This window comes from Ichthyophthirius multifiliis (genome assembly GCF_000220395.1).
Source record: "Ichthyophthirius multifiliis unplaced genomic scaffold scaff_1120509251351, whole genome shotgun sequence".
Lineage (NCBI taxonomy): Eukaryota > Ciliophora > Oligohymenophorea > Hymenostomatida > Ichthyophthirius > Ichthyophthirius multifiliis.
The window spans coordinates 144,390-166,975 of NW_004085958.1; the positions used below are offsets into that span (position 1 = coordinate 144,390).

Here is a 22,586-nt window from a genome sequence, read left to right on the forward strand (position 1 = left end):
TATATAGTAATAATAATAATTATTTTTTTTTTTCTAAACTTAAATGAAAAAATTCCATATAATTATAAATAAATTCATAAGCTAACCATATTTTTAAAATCCTCTTTTTATCTTTCTAAAATATTATCCATTTAAATAATTTTATGTGCTTCTCTAATTCCTGTATCTAATGCGCCATTTGCAGTTTAAAAATAAACTGGATGTGTAGCTTCTCCTGCGAAAAAAAGGTTTCCATTGACTTCATTTGCTAGTATTTTTCTCGAATTTTCTGCATTTAAAACAGGATAAGAATATGTTCCTTCAATATATTTAATTTAAGAGTACTCTATCCATAGATAGTCTTCAAGAAGATCTTCAATATTTTTAAAATTGAATACTTTTCCTAATTTTTAGTAGAGATTTTTTAAAATAATTTCCCTTTTTTATTCATTATTCATATCTAAACCGATTTGACCTGATACTAAACAACCTAAAATAAACTAATTATTACATCTAAAAGAAGAGCAATCCCATAAAAATCCAATATCAGTTCTTAAAAAAATAATTCCCATGCTTTTTGGCCAAAACTTCCTCTTAAATTTTAAAAAAAGCTTACCTCCAGTACCCATTTGTAAATTTTGGATAGCTTTTTATTTTTCTAAAGGAAGTTCAGGTTCAAATTTAATTGAATTGTTTTTTAATTACGAAATTGGTACTGTCAAAATGATTTTTTCTCCTTCGTAAATATTCCCTTATGAATCCCAAATTTTAACTTTTTATTAATTTTAGTAATTTATTCTAACTATAGGAGTATTATATTTAATAAAAGGAAGTACTTTTGCATATTTTATCTCTAAAAAATCTAAATGACTCCCATTTTGAATTAAATAATTTTTATCATGATCTGAATTAAATCCTTTTTGGAAATCTAAATATTCTCTAATAGACATTTTTTCAATTTCTGTGCCGTTTTCAGTTCCCCAAAAGTGTCTATAGAAATCCCAGATTTTCTCATTTAAATTTTATTCTAAAAAATAATCTTTTACAGATAAATTATAGGGTATGTTTTAAATATCTACCTTTGTTTTTTCATAAAAATCATTCAATTTATATTTCTACATAAAATCTTCTCTTTTTAAAAGTTTCTCATTCTCTATATCTTCTATATAGTGAATTAAATTCTTATCGGGAAATATATTTAAACCACTCTCTTTTACATATTAGTAGTATTTGCTGTTTTTTACGTGGATTTCTTCAGCTCCTAGTTCTATAGGGAAGTTTGCAAATGTAGTGTTTTTACCTATACGGCCCCCATGGATATCACGGGCTTCGAAAATTTAGACTTAATAATTGTTTTCTAATAATTCAAAGGCAGCAGATAAACCAGAAATACCAGATCCGATTATTAAAATTGTTTTTTATGACATTTTTTCTGTCTTTTTTTTATTGTTTTTTTTTTTTTTTCTTGGAAAGAAGTAGAAAAAAAAAAAATTATAATCAGAAATTTATTATTATAAAAATATTTAAAATTTTTAAATTATAATTGCTTTATTATCTTTTATAATATTAAATTAAAATTATTAATTTTTTTTCTTTTCTTTTTAAATAAAATTTGATATTAAAAGCTTTTTTTTTTTAATTTCTATATAAAAAATAAACTGATATATTATAAAAAATTTTAAAATTTTATGTAAAGGAAAATAATAAATTAAGAAAAAAATATATAATATATAATATGATTATAATTTCATAAAAATTAAAATAATATTAGATAAATTTTAGTCAAAAATTATATGTAAATATTATATTATTATATTATTTGTTTTATATTTGTGTATTAATTAATTATTATATAAATAGGAAATAAAAGAATAGAATAGAATAGATTATATAATTAAAAATATAATTTTAATATAATTAAAATTGCGTAAATGATTTATATTTATTTTGTTAAAAAAAAAAAAATATTAATATTTTTTTTAAAATAAAAATAATTATTCCCCCTTAATTTTAATTATCCTTTTTTTTTTTTTTCTCTTAATATTTTCTCACTTTTATTTTATATTAAGAATGTTATGTATATAATTTATAATCTAAATGAATATATTTTTTATCTTTAAATATTAACTTATTACATTTTATTGCTTAAATTTTACACTATATTTGACTTTATTTAAAAAAAATTGTATAATTAAGTTTTTCTCTCTTTTAATTATTTTATTTTATTATTTATTTATTTTTAAAAAATTAAAAATAAATAATTTATTATGATTTGAAAAACTTATAGTAATAATGTCAAATAAATTGCTTTTATAATATTTTATTCATATTTATTTTTTTATTTGATAATAAAATAATTTTTATTCATATATGTTTTGATAATTTATAAATCATATATATATAAGAAAATATATTTTTTCATAAAAAATTAATTATTATAATTATTGATAAATTAAAGCATTAATTATGTAAATAAAAGAGCTTATCTTTTTTTAAAAATTATATTATATTATATTATATTATATTATATTATATTATATTATATTATATTATATATAATTACATGGGTATAAATTATATATATAATAAATTTTTATTTATAAAGAATTACATATTATACATTATATAAAAAAATTAATAATATTTAAAATTTTTATCAAAAAAGAAATAATATTTATAAATAAAGAATAAATAAAAAACTTAATATTAATATTAATAATAATTTTTTTAAAAATATTAATTTATATACCTTATTAATGTCTTTCTATATAAATTTATAATATTTAGTACCAAAAAAAGTTTTTAATTTTTACCAAAAAAAGTACGATTATATCTTTAGAATAATCTTATTTTTTATTTGAATAAAAATATTAAAAACCATTATATATATAAATAAAAGTAAAAATTCTGATTTTAAAATTTCTCAAAAGTTAATAAAGGAAGATTATTTCAATTGTTTTTTTATTAGGTTAAACATTAAACAAATTACTCTTTATTAATTTAGATATTATCAAATTAATTATAAATGATATTGTTTTTAAAGATTTCATTATAATATTCATTCATTTAAACTTCTTCAACATTAATTTATTCTCTAAGTAATACATTTATAATATTATAATTCTAAATATAACCTTTGTTATCATAATCTAAATATTAAAAAAGCAAATTCTAATTATTTTAATCTAAAAGATTTTAAAAATCAAAAGTAAATTCAATAAATTGAGAATATTCCAAAAAAGCATTTTAAAGTCCGTTTCTTCTTGCAAAGCTAAATTTATTTAAATCTTAAATTAATTACAAAGTCTATTAAAAATTTAAATTAAATCCCAATTATTTTATTATTTTATGGAAAGAATTTACAGTAATAAACCCGATATTTTCACTATCAATAAACCTAAAGATCTTTATAATTACTTTTATATATTATTAATTATGTTCTTATATTTTTTATAATAAATGAATACAAAGCCTTTATATATTATTATATATTTTAGGATAATTCTATATTTAATTAATATATTTTATTTCTATTATTGTATCATTATTGTTTTAGTTATATAACTAAAACCATGGGTGATTTAAAGCTTCTGAAATACCTATTCTTTTTTTTAAGTCTACACATATCATTTTACATATTAAATCTTTTATTTATTTAGACAATTTTAAAGTAGGTTTAAATTAAAATTGTCCTTTACAAATTTTATCAAAAGTCTCTTTTTCATTTTTTCCTTAAAAAGGAAATTCTCCACATAACATTGCATATGCAATTATTCCTAAACTCCAAATATCACATCTTTTTTAAAATATATAAATAAAAAAATTCATAAATATATAAATATATAAATATATAAATATATAAATATATATAATATATATATATATATATGTCTTAATTTAAAATAAAATATACCTTTTATCATATTCTCCTGTCAATACTTCTGGTGCTATATAATTCGCTGTTCCTACTATTGTTTATAAATCTTAACTTTGGTTTATATTGTTGTGTTTTTTGTATTGCTTTGAAAGTCCGAAATCAATCATTTTTATTTCTCCATTATATTTACTAAATAGGAAATTCTCAGGTTTCAAATCTCTGTGTACTATACCTAGTTCATGTAAATATTTAACTGCTTGGAAAATTTAGAAAAGAATATCTTTTGATTATAATTCAGAAAGGCGATTAATTTCGTTATTTATTACTCTTTATAGTAACTATTCATTCGAACAAATCTATTTTTTTAAAAAAAAAAATAAACGTTTTTTTTATTATTTACTTCCATAACTAAATATAAATTTTTATCATCTTCATATGATTCATATAATTTTGCTATATTCGGATGGTCTAATTATTTGAAAATATCGATTTCTCTTTACAACCATTATAGGTCTTCTTTTTATTTATCTTTACTTATTTTTTTTATGGCGAAAAGCTTATTTGGGTTAATTTTTAAATATGCTTCTTTTACTATACCAAAACTACCTTTTCCTATATTTTATTTATTAATTTTTATGTAAATATAAAAATGTGATAATTCTTAAAAAATAAAAAAATGTAAATTTTATATTATTTTTTTGCATTTTGTTATTTTTATTGCGAAAATAAAATACCTAATTCTTTTTCGGTAATTTAATAGATGGTATTAATATCTTCATTTGAAATATTCTTAATGGTATTGTCAGAAATTTACTATATTTATTTTTATTTGCGAATTGATTAACTTTCTTTTATACTTGATGTTTCGAAAAAATATTTTTTTCGTTTTTATTTAATTGAAATAACTATGTGTTTGATTTTTATATTGTTTATTGGGTTGTTGGACTTCTTTTTGACTTTGTTTTTTCTTTAAAACATGATTATCCCATATGTTTTTATAAAATATTAAAAAAGAAAGTTTATTTATTACAAAGGTTTTTGTTTTTATTTGTGTATTATTAAATATATGAATATGATTTTATATTATAATTAGACTAATTTTATAAATTAATATATAATAAATTATAATAATTGTTATCATTTGATTGATTTTTTAAAAATAATTTTAAAATAAATATATATGCATTTCGATATAACTTTAATATTTTTTAAAATTCATGTTTTATTAATTATATAATTACAATAAAATCTAATTATTATTATATATATATATATAAAAATTTATTTATATTATTTAATTTTTATAATTTATTTGATAAACATATAAAAAAAAAAATATATTTTTAAGCGATTATTTTTTTTATATTAAATATAATAAGCTTATTTATTATTTATTTAATAATGTATTTATTTAAAAATATTTATTTATTGATATTTATATAATGTTATTTATAATTTCATTATATTTTCAAAAAAATTAATTATTAATATAATTAATAAAATATTAATAATTTTTTATATTTTTTTAAATAAAAGAGAAATAAAATTAATTTGATTATTATGAAAAAAATACATATAATATAAAATTAATAATTTTTTTTTTAAATTTAATTTTATAAAAAATAATTATAACTAATTAAAATATATATTTATAAGAAATATCTTTTTATTTAAAATAAATTAATTTTAAAAAAATATATATAAAATTAATTATTAATATTTTATTTTTAAAAAATCATATATTGCTGCAATATTATTAATTTTTAATTTATTTAATTTTGTTTTTTAATGTATAAATTTAATATTTATATTTTTTCATAATTATATTAATTATATATAAATAAAATATTTTAATTATATTAATTTTTTTAATTATCATTAATATATATGAAAATATATATTAATATAATTACGTTTTATATTATAATTTTTATGTTTATACATTTTATTTTCTTAATAAATCTTAAATTTTGTTTAATTTTTTTAATTATATGACTTTTATTGTATTTTATTATTGGAAAAAAAAGAAAATAAAAATAAATTTAAAGCAAATCTAAAAAAAAAAAATATAAATTAAAAAACATAATAAATTAAAAATTCAGCTAAATTTTATTAAAAACAAAAAATCTAAAAATAAATGAAATATTTAAAAATGAAAAAAATTTCATTTATTATATTATAAATTAAAATATTTATTATATATATATATATATATATATATATATATATAAAAAAAATATTATCAAAAAATAAAATAGGTGTTTAGTGTAATGTTAATATCGATAGTTATATGAAACATATTATTTTCGGCAGCAATAAGTTATGCCTGCATATTAAGTTATTTTCAGCAATCAAAGTTATAATAAAATTATCAGGCAAGATTAAAGTTATTTTAAGTAAATAAAAAAGGATTATAATTCAATTAAATATAAAAATTATATCTTGGTTTCGTAAAATTATACACAATATTATTTTTTTCAGCATTATTCTACAAATTATAATACATTTAATATATTTTTTTCTTAATATAACTTATTATTTGTGCAGTATTTTATACAGTATTAATAAGAATAGAAGTTTTAATAAAAAATAATAAATTTTACAAGTAAATTTTTCAAATAAATAAAAATATTTTTAATCTAAATTATTTAAAGATGTTTTATGATTAAGAAAAACCAATTTAATTCTACTATTGTACTGTAAAAAGAGAAAAAAATAAATGTATTTTATTTATGGTAATCTAAATTCTAAATAGTCAAAAATTATAAGTCATATCATTTTTGGTTTTTTTCATATGAAAAATATATACTACATAAAAAATACATTTGTAATTAATGTTTTCTTTATAATTAATGGTTTATAATTATATCTTTAATAAATAAATTTTGATTTATTTTTATTATAATGTTTATAATATAATAAACATTAAAAAGAAAACTATATTTTAATTTAATAATTTTGTTTTTCGAAAATATATAATTAACAAAAATTAAAAAAATAAATATTTAGATATAAATATTAATATATATATACATTTATAAATATTTACTTTTATATTTAATTATAATTATTATTATTTATTTTATTAATTTTTAGTTTATTTAATAATTAACTATTTATAAATAATGTTAATTATATTTTATAAATATTTTTTTTATCTTTTTATAATAATTAATTATTTTTAATTAAATTCTTTTTTTATTTTACTCTTTTTTTTCTTTTATTTTTTTTAATGTTTATTTTTTTATTATTAAATGAAAATAATATATATTTATCATTATATAAATATTAAAATATTCAAAATTTAAATATATTAGAATATTTTAATTATTAATTTTTTATAAATAAATAAAAAATATTTATATTGTTTATTTTTAAAATAATACTATCTATTATTTCGATTTTAATATAGAATATAAATTTAAATTTTAAAAAAGATTAATAAAACATTTTATTATTATATAAATAACTAATATAATTGTAAATTTTTAGATTTTAGATAAAAAAAATATTATTTTATATCTATATTTTTAATTTAAATCATTAAATTTAATTAAATAATAAAATTCTAAAATAAAAATTAACCTTAAATTAAAATGGAAAATGAAATTTATTTTATTTAAAATAAAAAAAGGAAAACATTTTAAGAATAATACAAGAGAAATTATTTTTAATTATTAAAAATTAATTTAAAAAATTTTAAACTAATTTATTATAAATATATTAAAATATATAAATATAAAATAATTTATATAAATTATTTTTATTCTTTTTATTTAAAGTATACATAAATAATATATTTTATATAAAAAATATATTTATCAATAATTAATATATTAAAATATTTTTTTTAGATATATGATATATATACAATTTTTTATTTATTTTATTATATATTTAAAATAAAATAAATAATAAATTAAAAAGTGATTTATTTTTTTCAATAAGATTTATATATTTTTTAGACATCAAGAAAATAATTTGGTATGAATTTTTCACATTCAAAACTTTTTTTTAAAAAAAATAAATAAATAAAATAAATGAAATTATATTAATAGATATATATAATTAAAATTTTTACTCAAGATATTTGTCTCTAGAATCCTTTTAAATCAATTTATATGTAAAATAAAAATCTATTTTATTTTAAAAAAATAAAATATAAAAAGAAAATAATTACTTTCGATATTATAATCTTTAATTTAACTTTTAATATAGGACAAATGATATTAATAAAATTCATTATAATTATCCATATTTTATACAAATTAATTATATTGTTAATTTACTATTCCATTTATGTATAATTGACTAATTTGTTCTATAAATATAGAAAAATTTTAAAATAATTAATATTTTTACATATTATGTAAATTAAATAAGTCTTTTTTCATTTTAGAATAAATTAAACTTTAAGATTAAACTAGAGAATTGTGAAAAACTCATTTCTTATAAATCTATATCTGAAAAAAGATTAAAAATCTTTCTTATTAATCTAAATTCATAATTCTCGCATTATAAATATTTAAAAATAATATCAAATTCTTAAAAAGAAACCTTATTTTTAAATCCAAACTTAAAAAAAAATATGATTATTAATTTAAAATATTTATTTAATTTTTTATAAATATATTTATATTAAAAAAAATTAAAAAAAATTAATTTTAGAATAAAAGATATTTAAAATATTTAAAATAATATTTAAAATAAATTTTATATATATATATAAGTGTAAAATATTTAAATATAATTTATTTATATATTAAAAATTTATATAATTATATTAAAAAATAGACATATATATATAATATATATAAAATTTATATTTATCTATAAATATTAAATATAAATATATTTATATCTTTACTTATTTTTAATATTTTAAATATTTAAAATATAAATATATATATAATTTTACTTAAAATGCGTATTTAAATTTATCCTACATTACATTTTTTAAATATTAAAATAGATCTAATTAATCTTAAATAAAAATATCAAATTCAATATAATCTTATGTTCTATATAAAATCTTTTTAAAAAATAATTTTATTATACATAATTATAAATATAAAATAAAATAATATATATTTATTAATAAATTTTAATTATTATTATTATATTATTTGTTTATTAAAATATATAAAAATAATAATTTTTTTTATTATTAATTATATTAAACTATAAAATGATATAACATTTTCATAAACTTCATTTATTCTTGGATAATTTTTATACTATATGAAAAACCAATTTTAAATCAAATTAATAGCATTTTACTTTTTTATTAAAATAGAAAAAAATATAATATTAAAATATTTATATATTTATTTAAGACTTTAAAAAAAGATTATATATATAAAAAATATAAAAAATAATAATATAATTATATAAAAATATAATTTTATAATTTTTATATATATATATTATTTATATATTTATATATTTATATATGTATTATACTTTTAATATAACATCATTTTCTATAAATTTATAAGCTTCTAAATATAAAATATATTAATCTTAAGTAAGGAAATTATTTTTTAATTAAAAAAAATTTAAGAAATGTAAAATTCTTTCATTTTTTTTTGAAAAGAAAACGCAGCTCTCTATATAATTTAAGAATTTGTTTTCTATAACATTTTTTAATCCAAAATTTTTTAAAAAGTACCTATATACTAGTTATACAAAATAAAATTTTGAATTTTTTATTAAATATTTATCGATTTTTTCAATTTTTTAGAAAAATTTTATACTTTTAAAGCTTTATAATATACTTTTATGGAAATTATTAATAAATTTTAATACATTTTATAAACTGAACTTGCATTTTATGTCATCATTATACATTTTTTATTCAATTTATTTATATAAATACATACAGTTTTCCTCATTTTTTTTCTCATCTTTTGTGTTTTAATAATCTTTGTTTTTAATAAAGTTATCGTGTTCTCTGTTGAGAATTTCTGGACCTTTTTAAGGTATAAAGTGTATAATATTGAATTTTTGTAAATTTTTTGTCTATTTTTAAGACGAGAATTATAATTGTTCGTCTGTTTAAACATACTAGTGCTTTTTGGAAGAACTTTATTTATTTTTTTGAGTAATTCAGTCGTTTTTTTACTAAAGTTCGAGAATTGTTTGTTTAAAAATGTTTTCTTTTTTTTCTAGTTATTATTAAATTTTTTATTTAAAATATATTATTTGTTATTCTGAAAGCAGTTATTCTGATTTTTAAGGAATGGAATTTTATTATATTTTAATATTTTCGGATTATTATAGTTTATTTTATAAATTTTGATCGTTTGCATTTATATTTTATGTAGTATTATTATAATATATAGGATTATTTATTTTTTAAATTTCTTTTAGTTTAGATTTTGATTATTATATGTTGTTTGGTATTTATATAGATTCTACTTATTAGATTTATTAAGATTTTTGAATATCGATTTGAATAATTTAGCCTTTTAAAGAGTTTTTTGAAGATTGGATAGTGTTTTTTATCTTTTGTATTTAAAATGTATATTAATTATTATTATTATCATTATTATCATTATTATTATTATTATTATTATTATTATTATTAATATTATTATTATTATTATTATTGTTGTTATTATCATTATTATTTAAAATTTATTATTAAATTTTTTCTAGTTTTTTTTAATTTTTTTTTTTTTTTATTTTCTTATTATTAATATTTTCTTGATTTTATATATTATTATATATATCTGTTTTGTTTTTTTCTTGATTTTAACTATTATTTTCTTAATTTTAACTATTATTTTCTTGATTTTGTAATACACTATCTTTTTTTTAATTCATATTTTTCTGACTACTTTTGATAGTTTCCTTACTTTATTTTTTACTTTCCTGTTTTTATATACTAGTATTTTGACTTTTTATATTATTTTCTTGATTCTAAATACTATTATCTAAATTTTAAATATTATTTTCTTAACTTAATATATTATTTTCTTTTTTTTTTAAAGCATTTCTTAATTTAAATTATTATTGCTTTAATTTTCTTATTTATTTTCTTAATTATTTAAAATATTATCTTAATTTATATAAAAAGTATCATGTTAATTTTATTAAGGATTTTCATTATTTTATATATTTTAATTTTATATTGTTTATTTAGAATCTTAATTTTAATAAATGTTAATATTTTCAATTTTTTTTGTAAAAAAAGAATTATTATTTTGATAAACTAAACTATTAGTATTATTATTTTAGAAGATTTAATTGTAAATTTAATTCGGATCCAAAAAAAATATGTAAATTATCTAAAAAAAACTCATTAAAATTTTTTTAATTTGCCTTAAAAAACTCTTAAAAGAACATTTTTTTTTCTTTTTCATTATTTCCTTAACCAAAAATTTCCTAGAATTTTCCGAAAAAAGCCTTATTTTTGATATTGCTAATTATATCGTTAGAATTTTCGGAATATCGCAGATTTTTCGTAACTAAATTCAGGTAAAAAACGTCTTAAAATTTATTCGAAAACTCTTCTTTCTTCAAAGATTTTTTAGTTTTCCTATAAAATAAATTCCCTTTCTTTTTTTAAGGCTTCTTTTAATTCAAAAACATCTTTTTTTAATTTGAAAAAAATTAGATTTATTCATTCTATTATTAAATTTATAAATTTAAATTATCATTTTTCATAGAAAAATCATTAGTAATTTTCTATATTTCCGTTTAAAATTCCTATTCCATTTTTTCAGTTTTCCTCATATTAAATTCACATATACAATCAAATAAATTCACATAAGAATTCCATATTTTTTAAAATAAAAGCCCTCTTTCTGCACATTAAAGACTTATTTATCTTATTAATTCCTTTAAGCAGCCTTAATAGACTATTTAGATCTCTTCGAAGAAATTTTAGGCAGAAAAATGATCCTTTTAGACTATTTTTTCAACCATTTTTTCTAACCAATTTTCTAGAGTAGTCACATCAAGTCTACTGGTGGTATTTTTGGGTATTTAGGGCATTTCTTCTTGTGGTTTTTAGTAGAGTTTTTGGTTATTTTTTTATATAAAAAGTTACTTTATTTCTTAATTAAAATTTTAAAAAGTACTTTTTTTCATAAAAGATATATATTCAGAATTCGTATTATTTTATATTTTTTTAATATCAGTTTCATATATAAAAGAGTTTTTATTTTAAACTAAAATATATAAAAAATTTATATATAAATATATATATATATTTATTTACTTTTATTCCAAAATAAATCCCTTTATGTTCTAAATTTTTATTATTCAGAAATTTAAAAAGGAGAAAGAATTAAAGAATCGAAAATTTTTTCTTTGCATTTAGGATAGTCGAAAAAATCAGATTTATGATTTTATAAATGGGATATATCAGAATATTTTTGATTTGATTTTGAATAATTTTAGCCTTAAAAGTTCTTTTTTATAATATAGAATGCCTTTTTTAATTTTTTTGAGAAGTTTGTGGACTAATTATGTATTGCTTTTAAAATTTTTAATTTTCTTTGAGTATATTTTAATCTAGTTTAGTAGTATTTTAAAATTCTTTAGTTATATTTTAGTCTTCTTTCGAGTATTTTTGGTCTTCGTTGGGCTTTATTTCGAGTAAATTTTAAGAAACTTGAATTAGTTTGTATTTTGATTTGGATTTTTTTATAATTGATGACCTTTAGGACGAATCGGGTTAAGTAGGAAGTGTAAAAGTTAATTATTATTTAAATTATTACATATATTTATATATATTATTATAATTTATTTATTATATATAAATATAGTATTTATTAAATAAAAAAAAAATTAACATATTTTATATATAAAAATTATATAAATTATTATATATTAAAGTTTAAAAAAGTGTATTATTTTTTATTTTAAATATAAGCTTTTAGTTAAAACATACTAATTAATTAATTTTATTTTAAAATAAAAAAAAAATATAAAATAATAAAAAATAAATAAATAATTTTATAAATGATATGTTTTTTTTTTCAGTTTATTCAAATTATTATATTTATTCTTTTATTTATATTTGTTTTGAATTTTAGAAATATTATAATATATATTGTTTAAATCATTATTATTTAAAAATTAATATTTAAATATTATTTTATAGATTATTATATAAATAAGAATATATAAAAAATATTTTTAAAAAAAAAATATAAAAATAAAATTATTTGAATAATTAATATATTTTAGTTATATATATAAAGTATTTAATTTATTTAACACATTTATTTAAGTTTATTATTAATTTATTTTTTTAAAAAAAATTATACTAATTTTTTATAATTTTGCTTTTTTTATTTTTAAATAGATATTTTTTTATTAATTTTCTATTAAAAAAAAAATTAAATATGATATTTTATTTATTTATTTAGATTAATAGTAGTATAAATTTTATAAAAAAATATATATAATAAAAGGTTTAAAATTATATTAAATAAATTTATTATATATTATTAATAATAAAAATATAATATATTATATATATATAAAATAATTTAAATTAAAAAAAATATAAAAATAAATTTATATGGTTTTTTAAAATATTTTCTCAAAGTAATATTAAAATATGCTTTATATCATTTTATTTAATAAGAATATAATCTATAGAATTTAAAAACAAAAAATAATTTTTACAAAATATATTTATAAATCAAATAAAAATATATAATAAAAATATATATATATATATATATATATATATATATATATTTAAAAATATTAAAATATAATTTATATCTATATTAATTATAATTTTTATATATATATTAGTAAAATTACATCAATATTTTTTATTTTATTATAACAAATATTAATTTTAATATTTTTTTTTTATATTTTTATTATATTTTTTTATTTTTATTTTTATCTTTAATATTTAAATTTTTTTTTATACATATTTTTTTTTTAATTTTAATATATTTATAAATTTATATTTATATATATTCATATTTATAATATATATTATTATAATAATTATTTAATTTTTTTTATATTTATATTTATTATTTCATTTATTTTTAATAATATAAATTTAAATATTTATAAATATACTTAATTATTTTAACAAATAAAAATCATTATAATCTTTTACCAGCCTCTAAAATTTAATCATTAGTTTTACAAAAAGCAAATCTTACAAGATTCTCTCCATCTTTTTTACTTTCACTAGGATAAAAAGAACTACAGGGAATCGATGTTACTCCTTTTTCTTTACATAGCCATAATGAAAAAGCATAGTCTTTACTATATTCTTATCCGTTTTTTTCATCTTAAAAATATTTTTTATTTACCTAAACATTTGAAATATCAGCAATAACAAAATAACCGCCTTATGGCACCCAAATATTTAACGGAATTTTAGATTTTGTAAGTTAATCAATTAAAAGATCTCTCTATTTAATTAATAATTATTATGTATCATTAAAATAATTTCCTTTAGAAATACTAGTATCTAAAGCTTCCGAAACAGCATCTTACATAGGACCATGTCTAATATATTAAAAATAATATTATATATAAAGAAATATATTTACTAGCAAAAGACTGAATATTAATGGAAACTTTAAACATATTTAATTAAATTTTAAGGTCCAATAGCCCATCCTACTCTAATTCCTGTAGCAGAGAATAATTTGCCTGCTGAATATACTGAGATAGTTCTATTCCATGTATTGGGTAAGTTTGCGAAACGCGGTAATTTTAAAGGCAAGTGTTCAAAGCATAAATGTTCATAAACACCATCTTCAACAATTATTAATTACGGGTATTTTTATATTAAAGAATTTATTTTTTCCATTTCTTATTAAGTGAATACTTTTCCTGTAGGATTATGCGGTGTATTGATTAATAGAATTTTGTTTTTCGTTTAGTGTTTTTCTAATAATTCAAAATCAATATCCCATCTATCATTTTCAGTTGTTTTCATATCTTTTCGGTTTTTATTTCTTCTTATGTGTTCTTTTTACGGTATTTTAATGGTACACTCTTTGATATTCCACCAGCTATTTGTATTTGGGCTCTATAACAATCATATGAAGGGTCTAAAAGTATAACTTCGTCACCTGAGTTTAGTATTCCTAAAAATATTGCGTTTAATACACTTACACCTCCAGCAGAGACACATATTTCAGTATTTGGGTCTATTTTACGATTAAATATTGGAGAGTAAAAATCACTTATTGAATTTATAAGTTTTGGAGCTCCAAATGCACGAGTATATTAATGAGGACCTTATTATGTTAGTTTTGTTAAAGAATCTTAAAAAAAAATTGGAGGGGACCAGTTTGGGAAACCTTAACCCTTTCATATTGATAAATAATTTAATGTTTTTTTTTTTTTTTATTCTTTTAAATACTAAATTTATTGATTTATATTCAACTGATAAAGGTGAAAATATAGACCATACAGTGGGTTTGTCGAATCCATTTAGCCTAGATGATCCTGTTAACTTTTAGGTTTTTTTTTGTTTTTTTATGATTATTTATTTAATTGTATGAAAAAAAAAAATACTTTTAATTAAGAAAATGGTTTTTGTGTTATTTTATATGCATTTTGGAATGTTTTTTTTAAATTATCATATTTATTTTGGTTTTTTTTCTTTTCCTTCTTTTATTAAAATTTTTATATTTTTAATTTATAAAATTGTTTTTAAATTATTTTTTTAGTTTATATTATAAATATTTAATTATTTATAAATTAATATTATTTAAAATTTATAAGTGTAATTAGTTTTTTAAAATAATTTTATTTTTTTAAGATATAAACATTATTTTAATTTTAAATATATATATTTTTTAAAAAAAACTTATATTAGATTAATATTTATTTTTTAAAAATAAATAATATATATATATATATAAAGTTATACAAAAAATGGGAAATCATGTATAAACAATAAAAGAAAATGCATTTAGAAAAAATACAAGTTCTTTGTTGAATGGTAAAAAAAAAAAAGTTAAAAAAATAAAAAATAAAAAGTACCATTAAGCAGAGTAAGAGATTTCCATGCATCATTTAAAAGTATTTGTGATAATTTTAGCATGGATTTAAGCGAATTCGAACATATATTTGGAGCAAGTGAAAGCGCGTTTGTTATTTGGGACACTGATAATAACGGTTTAATAGATTCATTAGAATTATTTAGCGGAATAACACTTTTTTCTGATACAAAATTAGAAGATAAAATTCGGTGTAAAAAAATATAAAAAATATTTTTTTATATGTTTTTAAAATTATTAGTTTTATTTGATTTATTTGATTTTAATGAATTAGATAGTTTAGCTTTAGTAGATATTGAATTTATGATTTATTGTTGTATAAGTGCAACTTATAAAATATATAGTATTTCTTAAGAAATCTATGCAGAAGAAATAGCAGCATTTGTTAACAAAAATTTCTCAATAGATGTTAGAATAAATGTAGTTAAATTATTACAGTAATAATATAAATAAATAAATATATATATATATATATATATATATATATATATATATATATATATATATATATATTATATATATGAATTCATAAATATATATTATTATTTATTTTAGAAATTCAAAATAATGTTAAGAAATACAAGAATTTTTTTCTATTATTAAAATGGAAAATCCTAATAATGGAATGAAAAGTACTAAAGATGAAAAAAATATAAATAAATTAATTTAACCAAAAATTAATAATGAAATAAATAAATAAAATACTTAATAGAAAGAAGAGTTTAAATAAAATTGAATAAAGTTGATTTATTCACAAATGAAATTTATATATATATATAATATGTATATAATTATTTATATATATATTTTTTATTTTTAATTTATTATTTAAAATATAATTATATAAAAAAATTAATTAATTTTTAACAATTATTTATAAAAATTATAGAATTAATAAAAAATATTTATATAAATATTTAGAATTTTTTACTTTAATTTTTCATTAAGGTAATGTGTTAATTGCACTTAAAAATAATAATTATTATAATATTTTTTTATTTTATTTTTGTTACGATTCTTAAGAAATTTCATATTTATTTTTTTTAGATTCATTATCTTCTAGACTATTTACTTAATTTATTTAGTTATTTTTTTAAATGAATTCATAAATTTTAGTTTCTGTTTCATTCTTTTATTTCAAGAATAAATTCTAAAATATTTTTTTTATATATTTATTTCCATAATTAATATTCTATTAATAATCCCTTTATATATTTAATACAAATAATAATTTATAATATAAATAATATATAAAATATTAACACATAAAAATAAATAATAATAGATTTTTATATTTATATATAAATACACGAATTTATTCGAATAAAAATTTACTTCTAATCTTTTTCTTAACAATTAATTGAATCTAATCTCGTATTAATTTTTAAATTATTTTCTTCTTTTTTGGAAGACTAAAAGAAATAATTACTAACTTTAGAAAAAATCCCAATATCTTATTTCGATTTATAAATAAATTTTTCACAGATTTTAACTTATCTTTCATAAAAAGTATCTTATTGTCCTTTTTCTAAAAAAAAAGTGGGAATTCTAACAAGTTTTAAAAAAAAGATAATATTCCAGAAAATAATGGGATGTTCTTGTTAAAAATTATCGTTAAAAACCGCATTTTCACCTTTAACTTTGATAATATTCTCAAGCTCTTTCCTTAATAAAACCGGCGAAAGAAATTAGACTGAAAGTGACTCTTTTTTAATAACACTTTCGAGCTCATCTTGATTTTAAACTTGATATTTTTTGGAAAAATCGACTACATTAAATTTCGCAACGAATTCATTTTAACATTAAGGGCATTTAGTGCAATAATTATTATAGTCAGTTTTCCAAAAGCTCATAATTTCTTCTGGAAAGAGTATTCTTTGGCACTAATTGCATGTAGAATCTATTATAAATACAATGTTTTCGAATAAAGAAATTTCTTCTTAATTTTATTATTTGATATTAGTATTAATTTCTTCATTTATTAATCCAATAATTTCTTCTTTATCAATTTAATTTTATTATTAAACATAATTCTTAGAATTCGTTACTGCTTGAAAATATACACCATGTGTAATCGGAGAAGCTTCTATATTTAGCTCTTTCATTTATTAGACTAAGAGGAGTACTTTTTCATCTTTTCCGTAATAACCACAGGCTTCAATTACATGTCTAAATATTATTTCGGTAGGAATATAGTTGTTTTTTCTTAATTAATCGATTAAACATAAAGAATATTCAATTAAAGAATTATAATAAGCTTTGTAGAAGTCTCTTTTTAATTTTATTATAAATACTTGAAACCATATATGGTGTATCTACTCGTATATGTATTTCGCGTATTTATTTTCGTCAAAGACATTGGAGTCTATTTAATCTATTTCAGTTAATTTGAAATCTATTTTAAATGGAATGTCTTATTCTGTACATTTTACAAATAATTGAGGATTTAATAAAGGGAATTTATTATAACTATATATATCTAAAATTTATTATATATATGTAAGAATATAAATATTTTTTTATTTACGATTTTTAATTAAATTTTAATCATTTGGTAAAGGTATAGGTAATATTTTATTTAAGTTTTCTTTTATAAATAATAAAGGTTCTTTTTTGAACGTTTTTTTTTACAACATATATCAAAGAATTAATAATAAGGTTCATATTCAGATATAGAAGTTCTAGTTTCTATAAAATATGAAAAAATTCCTGTTTCTACAAATTTGGATAGAAATGTTCCTTATTTAGATGATTTATGGTAATTTAAAAACTCTCGAATATCATATATTTCACTCATTTCATTATTAGCTTTTTTTTTATCAGGAGGAATCTAAAAATGAATATATATATATTTAATAAGTATTTATATATATATATATATATATATATATATTTATTTTATATATTTATTTATATTTAATTTAAATTTATTTATTTTTTTACCAAAAATTTCTTATAATTATGCATAAAATGTTATATGAATTCTAAAAAAGAATCCCTAATATCATATGGATCTATTTCTTCTTCCTCTTCGTTTTCTCCAAATTGACAATTTTCAAATGCATTATCTATTCTTTCGTAAAAAAGGTTTTTTTAAAGTAGATTTCTGGAACTCATTTTTTCATATTTTTATAGTCTTTTTTTCAATTATTTATTATATTTTTCAGGAAGAGCCGGTAGACATTCTATATTGATTAAATCATTACTATCTAAATAAGCTTATATAGACTTTTTTTTTTTTAAAAAAAAAATTATAATTTAGTTTTTATTTACTTCACTTTGCATTGATTATGAAATTTCGAAAACATTTATTTTCTATTCAAAACCTATAATAAAAGGTACAGGAGCTTCTAAGTATGTTTTTAAAACTTCAGGTAGAATAGGAATATATACATTATTATATCTAAAAGGAAAAATTAAACTAGTTAAAGCTTCAGCTACTTATATTATGAGCTTCTTGTGTTTACTTATTAGAAATATTTTTTTTTCTAAAAGAACACATTCAAATAAAAATATGATCTTATCTATATCTAATACCCGGAAAAGTGTTTTTAAACCAATTTAACTAAACGGAGGGTATTTATTTGAAGTGCCAAATATTAAAGAACCTTTTTTTTTTAATTTTATATACTATATTTTGCTAAATATATACTTATTCCTAATTCATATTAAATTCCGAGTTTACCCCAATCTTCAATTGCTGTTGGTAATCTATTTTTATTTTAAATATTTTTTTTATTTTTTTTATTATTATTTCATATAAACCTTATATCGTCAACTATATTACATATAATTCTTTCTATTGGAATATCGTTTTTAGATAGAGAAATTCTATATAAATGTTTTAAAATAAACTCATATTAATCTAAATAATTATAATGAGAAACTAAACATATTGCTTTTTAATAATAAAGAAGATTATTATCATCTACAAGAAAATGTCCAATCTAATTTAATTTAATTTTTATTGATTTAAAACTTTATATATGTTATTATTACTTATTATATTGTTTTTTCATTTGCAGTTTCATAAAATATTAAACAAGTACAATATATTCTACAACCATCTTATAAAGTCAAGACAAAACTGAAAGTTTAAGGAGGCACATTTCCATCTCTTCTAAAAGAAATTCCTTCAGGAAAACAAAATAAAGCTACAGAATCGGGAAAAGACTTTTTTTTTTATTATTATTATTTTTTTAAACTTATTTTTTAATAATTTTATTATTTTTTATTAATTACTGAATATTAATGATCTATAATTGGATATCTATCTATAACATGCGGATTAAATTTAATTTCTAGAATACTTTCGTCTATATGTATGTATATAAATTTAAATATATATATATATATATATATATATATATATATATATATACATATATATATTTATTTAATTTATATTTAGTATTATAACAAAAAAATACGTTATTTAAAACAAATAAGTCTATTTTTTTATGGCCTTCCAAAAGAAAAATTAATTATGTTGTGTTTTTTTGGAATTACAATATGTAAATCACCTCCAATTATTTTAATTTAACTATCCTTTTATGATTTTGCCGTTATTATTTTTAATTTTGTAATATAATTATCGTAGTTATGTATATTTTAAACTTTATAAACCATTGCTAAAATGAAATTATCTTTTTTTTCTTAATCAAGAATATATGTTAGATCATAATTTCCTTTCCAATAATCAATTGCTTCATTTGTAGCTATTTTTTAATTTTAAACTTCTTCTTCTAAGTTTTTTTTTATAGCAACTGGAATATAATTATATTTTTATTTTATTTTCTATAATTATATTTTTTTTTAAATAAAAAATTATTATTATATATGCATTTTTACTAAATAATTGTTTTGGGTTTTAAAATATAGAAAATTAATTTCTGTAATTGCTGGATTTTATTTATCGTAATAACATTTTAACCATACAGTTTTAGTCCCTTCTAAATCTAAATATTTTTCGTATTATGTTTCTTTTACTTCACTTATATATTAAAATATAATTTCTAATCCTGTAAGTGGTAAATCTATTAAATTTTAGTAAATATAAATAAAATTAAAGATCTTTTTTTTAAAAAAAATATATATTTAAGGATAAATTGATTTTATAATGAGTTTTTTTTAATTTTGCTTTAAATTTTTTTTTTTCTTGAATAGCTTGCCTTCTTCTTCAAACTAATTATTCTTTAAAAGCTTGTCTCCTACTCCTATTGTCGTGAAATAATCAATAACTCTATTTGTAACAGAAATCATTTAAAAAAAAATTATATATTTATATTTAAATATTAATTTTATAAGATTTAATTAAAAAGTAAATAATATATATATATATATATATATATATATATTTATTTATATAAACATATATTAATTTCATTTTAAATAATTATTTTATAATGCTTCATTTAATTATTTTAAATAAAATTTTATTTTTTTTCTTTCTTATATAACTTCTTCGCATGATTATTTTCCTTCATAGTTATTCAAATAAATTTATTTTATATTACCACAATATCTCAAACCTCCCAAAATATTTAAAACTTATTTTATTATTTCAATTTATTCTTAAATTATATTTTTATGATCTAATCTTAAAATTATTGCAAATTTTTTTTTTATATTCATATCATTTTCTTTTAATAAAAATTCATCATCTTTTGCACTAGTAGAATATCTAATAAATAATAAAAATCATATTTTTTTATTTTTTTTTTAAATTACTTTTTTAAAATAAAATTTAATATTTTTAAAGCTGTTTAAAATATAAATTATTCAAACTCAATAGAAACTGGAATAGTTAGTTATATAGAACCTGCATCTATTCCATTATAATGATTAGATAGATATAGTCTTAAATAAACAATAAAATCTTTTTATATTTATTTTAAAATAAAAATAAGACTTTAATGTATTCTAATAAAATAATAATATTACCCTTGCATAATTACCCCCTTTTTAATCTAAATTATTTTGTTAATTCATTTATTTTAATTTATTATTCATTATTTATTACATATCCATTTTTATAGTCTATTTCCAAAATAGATTTTAAAAATATTAATTAATACAAATTTTAATCAGTAAATGTATGTAAATCTTATCTTAACCACATCTATATATTTAAATTAATATAAAATGATAAAGAAAATAAATAAAAATATATATAAAATTTTTATAATAATAATATAAAATATATAGATGTATAAATACATATGAATATATAAATATATGAATATATGAATATATGAATATATGAATATATGAATATATGAATATATGAATATATGAATATATGAATATATGAATATATGAATATATGAATATATGAATATATGAATATATGAATATATGAATATATGAATATATGAATATATGAATATATGAATATATGAATATATGTATATATGAATATATGAATATATGAATATATGAATATATGAATATATGAATATATGAATATATGAATATATGAATATATGAATATATGAATATATGAATATATGAATATATGAATATATGAATATATGAATATATGAATATATGAATATATGAATATATGAATATATGAATATATGAATATATGAATATATGAATATATGGATATATTAATATATGGATATATGAATAAATGAATATATGAATATATGAATATATGAATATATTTATATATATATATATATGATATATGAATATATGGATATATTAATATATGG

General features: G+C 15.3%; 7 protein-coding genes across 7 annotated transcripts, besides 52 other annotated features; 1 reads left to right on the plus strand and 6 right to left on the minus strand. All coding sequences in view use genetic code 6, as the record gives it.

Annotated features, from left to right (window-relative positions):
* Nucleotides 1–74: 74 nt before the first annotated feature.
* IMG5_187370 (hypothetical protein) lies at nucleotides 75–1,406 on the minus strand (the record flags this gene model as incomplete). The annotated part of the gene is made up of 3 exons (XM_004027189.1): nucleotides 75–469; nucleotides 596–1,058; nucleotides 1,224–1,406. 3 exons carry the CDS (start codon nucleotides 1,404–1,406, stop codon nucleotides 75–77), a joined length of 1,041 nt encoding a protein of 346 aa, XP_004027238.1.
* A 1,071-nt stretch (nucleotides 1,407–2,477) lies between these two features.
* Nucleotides 2,478–2,534: a microsatellite.
* Nucleotides 2,535–2,625: 91 nt separating this feature from the next.
* Nucleotides 2,626–2,673: a microsatellite.
* Nucleotides 2,674–2,928: 255 nt separating this feature from the next.
* On the minus strand, nucleotides 2,929–5,800 carry IMG5_187380 (protein kinase domain protein; the record flags this gene model as incomplete). Its single annotated transcript, XM_004027190.1, has 6 exons — nucleotides 2,929–3,775; nucleotides 3,893–4,212; nucleotides 4,257–4,468; nucleotides 4,591–4,669; nucleotides 5,098–5,105; nucleotides 5,770–5,800. The coding sequence occupies 6 exons, from the start codon at nucleotides 5,798–5,800 to the stop codon at nucleotides 2,929–2,931; spliced, it is 1,497 nt and encodes a 498-aa protein (XP_004027239.1).
* Nucleotides 3,784–3,865: a microsatellite.
* Nucleotides 3,810–3,868: a microsatellite.
* Nucleotides 5,245–5,284: a microsatellite.
* Nucleotides 5,249–5,310: a microsatellite.
* Nucleotides 5,654–5,763: a microsatellite.
* Nucleotides 5,675–5,745: a microsatellite.
* A 114-nt stretch (nucleotides 5,801–5,914) lies between the features above and the next one.
* Nucleotides 5,915–5,953: a microsatellite.
* Nucleotides 5,916–5,953: a microsatellite.
* Nucleotides 5,954–6,052: 99 nt separating this feature from the next.
* Nucleotides 6,053–6,086: a microsatellite.
* A 963-nt stretch (nucleotides 6,087–7,049) lies between these two features.
* Nucleotides 7,050–7,108: a microsatellite.
* Nucleotides 7,109–7,385: 277 nt separating this feature from the next.
* Nucleotides 7,386–7,424: a microsatellite.
* Nucleotides 7,425–7,796: 372 nt separating this feature from the next.
* IMG5_187390 (hypothetical protein) lies at nucleotides 7,797–8,250 on the minus strand (the record flags this gene model as incomplete). Its single annotated transcript, XM_004027191.1, has 4 exons — nucleotides 7,797–7,863; nucleotides 7,938–7,992; nucleotides 8,146–8,177; nucleotides 8,219–8,250. The coding sequence occupies 4 exons, from the start codon at nucleotides 8,248–8,250 to the stop codon at nucleotides 7,797–7,799; spliced, it is 186 nt and encodes a 61-aa protein (XP_004027240.1).
* A 243-nt stretch (nucleotides 8,251–8,493) lies between these two features.
* Nucleotides 8,494–8,518: a microsatellite.
* A 22-nt stretch (nucleotides 8,519–8,540) lies between these two features.
* Nucleotides 8,541–8,570: a microsatellite.
* Nucleotides 8,571–9,221: 651 nt separating this feature from the next.
* Nucleotides 9,222–9,268: a microsatellite.
* Nucleotides 9,231–9,267: a microsatellite.
* Nucleotides 9,243–9,310: a microsatellite.
* Nucleotides 9,269–9,310: a microsatellite.
* A 1,072-nt stretch (nucleotides 9,311–10,382) lies between these two features.
* Nucleotides 10,383–10,489: a microsatellite.
* Nucleotides 10,490–10,540: 51 nt separating this feature from the next.
* Nucleotides 10,541–10,579: a microsatellite.
* A 22-nt stretch (nucleotides 10,580–10,601) lies between these two features.
* Nucleotides 10,602–10,656: a microsatellite.
* Nucleotides 10,657–10,763: 107 nt separating this feature from the next.
* Nucleotides 10,764–10,839: a microsatellite.
* Nucleotides 10,840–10,892: 53 nt separating this feature from the next.
* Nucleotides 10,893–10,935: a microsatellite.
* Nucleotides 10,898–10,941: a microsatellite.
* A 1,410-nt stretch (nucleotides 10,942–12,351) lies between these two features.
* Nucleotides 12,352–12,428: a microsatellite.
* A 141-nt stretch (nucleotides 12,429–12,569) lies between these two features.
* Nucleotides 12,570–12,617: a microsatellite.
* Nucleotides 12,579–12,627: a microsatellite.
* Nucleotides 12,589–12,641: a microsatellite.
* A 136-nt stretch (nucleotides 12,642–12,777) lies between these two features.
* Nucleotides 12,778–12,822: a microsatellite.
* A 90-nt stretch (nucleotides 12,823–12,912) lies between these two features.
* Nucleotides 12,913–12,986: a microsatellite.
* A 541-nt stretch (nucleotides 12,987–13,527) lies between these two features.
* Nucleotides 13,528–13,576: a microsatellite.
* A 97-nt stretch (nucleotides 13,577–13,673) lies between these two features.
* Nucleotides 13,674–13,744: a microsatellite.
* Nucleotides 13,681–13,731: a microsatellite.
* Nucleotides 13,687–13,738: a microsatellite.
* Nucleotides 13,691–13,733: a microsatellite.
* Nucleotides 13,696–13,875: a microsatellite.
* Nucleotides 13,782–13,870: a microsatellite.
* Nucleotides 13,784–13,839: a microsatellite.
* Nucleotides 13,876–13,941: 66 nt separating the features above from the next.
* Nucleotides 13,942–14,663, minus strand: IMG5_187400 (kynurenine-oxoglutarate transaminase, putative; the record flags this gene model as incomplete). The annotated part of the gene is made up of 2 exons (XM_004027192.1): nucleotides 13,942–14,356; nucleotides 14,401–14,663. 2 exons carry the CDS (start codon nucleotides 14,661–14,663, stop codon nucleotides 13,942–13,944), a joined length of 678 nt encoding a protein of 225 aa, XP_004027241.1.
* Nucleotides 14,360–14,397: a microsatellite.
* Nucleotides 14,664–14,788: 125 nt separating the features above from the next.
* IMG5_187410 (hypothetical protein) lies at nucleotides 14,789–15,880 on the minus strand (the record flags this gene model as incomplete). The annotated part of the gene is made up of 2 exons (XM_004027193.1): nucleotides 14,789–15,166; nucleotides 15,848–15,880. 2 exons carry the CDS (start codon nucleotides 15,878–15,880, stop codon nucleotides 14,789–14,791), a joined length of 411 nt encoding a protein of 136 aa, XP_004027242.1.
* Nucleotides 15,881–15,906: 26 nt separating this feature from the next.
* Nucleotides 15,907–17,919, plus strand: IMG5_187420 (hypothetical protein; the record flags this gene model as incomplete). The annotated part of the gene is made up of 4 exons (XM_004027194.1): nucleotides 15,907–16,057; nucleotides 16,106–16,301; nucleotides 16,420–16,496; nucleotides 17,903–17,919. 4 exons carry the CDS (start codon nucleotides 15,907–15,909, stop codon nucleotides 17,917–17,919), a joined length of 441 nt encoding a protein of 146 aa, XP_004027243.1.
* Nucleotides 16,308–16,386: a microsatellite.
* Nucleotides 16,681–16,747: a microsatellite.
* Nucleotides 17,920–17,965: 46 nt separating the features above from the next.
* On the minus strand, nucleotides 17,966–21,126 carry IMG5_187430 (hypothetical protein; the record flags this gene model as incomplete). The annotated part of the gene is made up of 5 exons (XM_004027195.1): nucleotides 17,966–18,694; nucleotides 18,808–19,522; nucleotides 19,630–19,811; nucleotides 19,864–20,180; nucleotides 20,295–21,126. The coding sequence occupies 5 exons, from the start codon at nucleotides 21,124–21,126 to the stop codon at nucleotides 17,966–17,968; spliced, it is 2,775 nt and encodes a 924-aa protein (XP_004027244.1).
* Nucleotides 18,705–18,780: a microsatellite.
* Nucleotides 18,706–18,788: a microsatellite.
* Nucleotides 18,706–18,806: a microsatellite.
* Nucleotides 18,725–18,795: a microsatellite.
* Nucleotides 18,725–18,799: a microsatellite.
* Nucleotides 18,753–18,799: a microsatellite.
* Nucleotides 18,981–19,028: a microsatellite.
* Nucleotides 20,182–20,256: a microsatellite.
* A 65-nt stretch (nucleotides 21,127–21,191) lies between the features above and the next one.
* Nucleotides 21,192–21,232: a microsatellite.
* Nucleotides 21,233–22,083: 851 nt separating this feature from the next.
* Nucleotides 22,084–22,585: a microsatellite.
* Nucleotide 22,586: the final 1 nt, after the last annotated feature.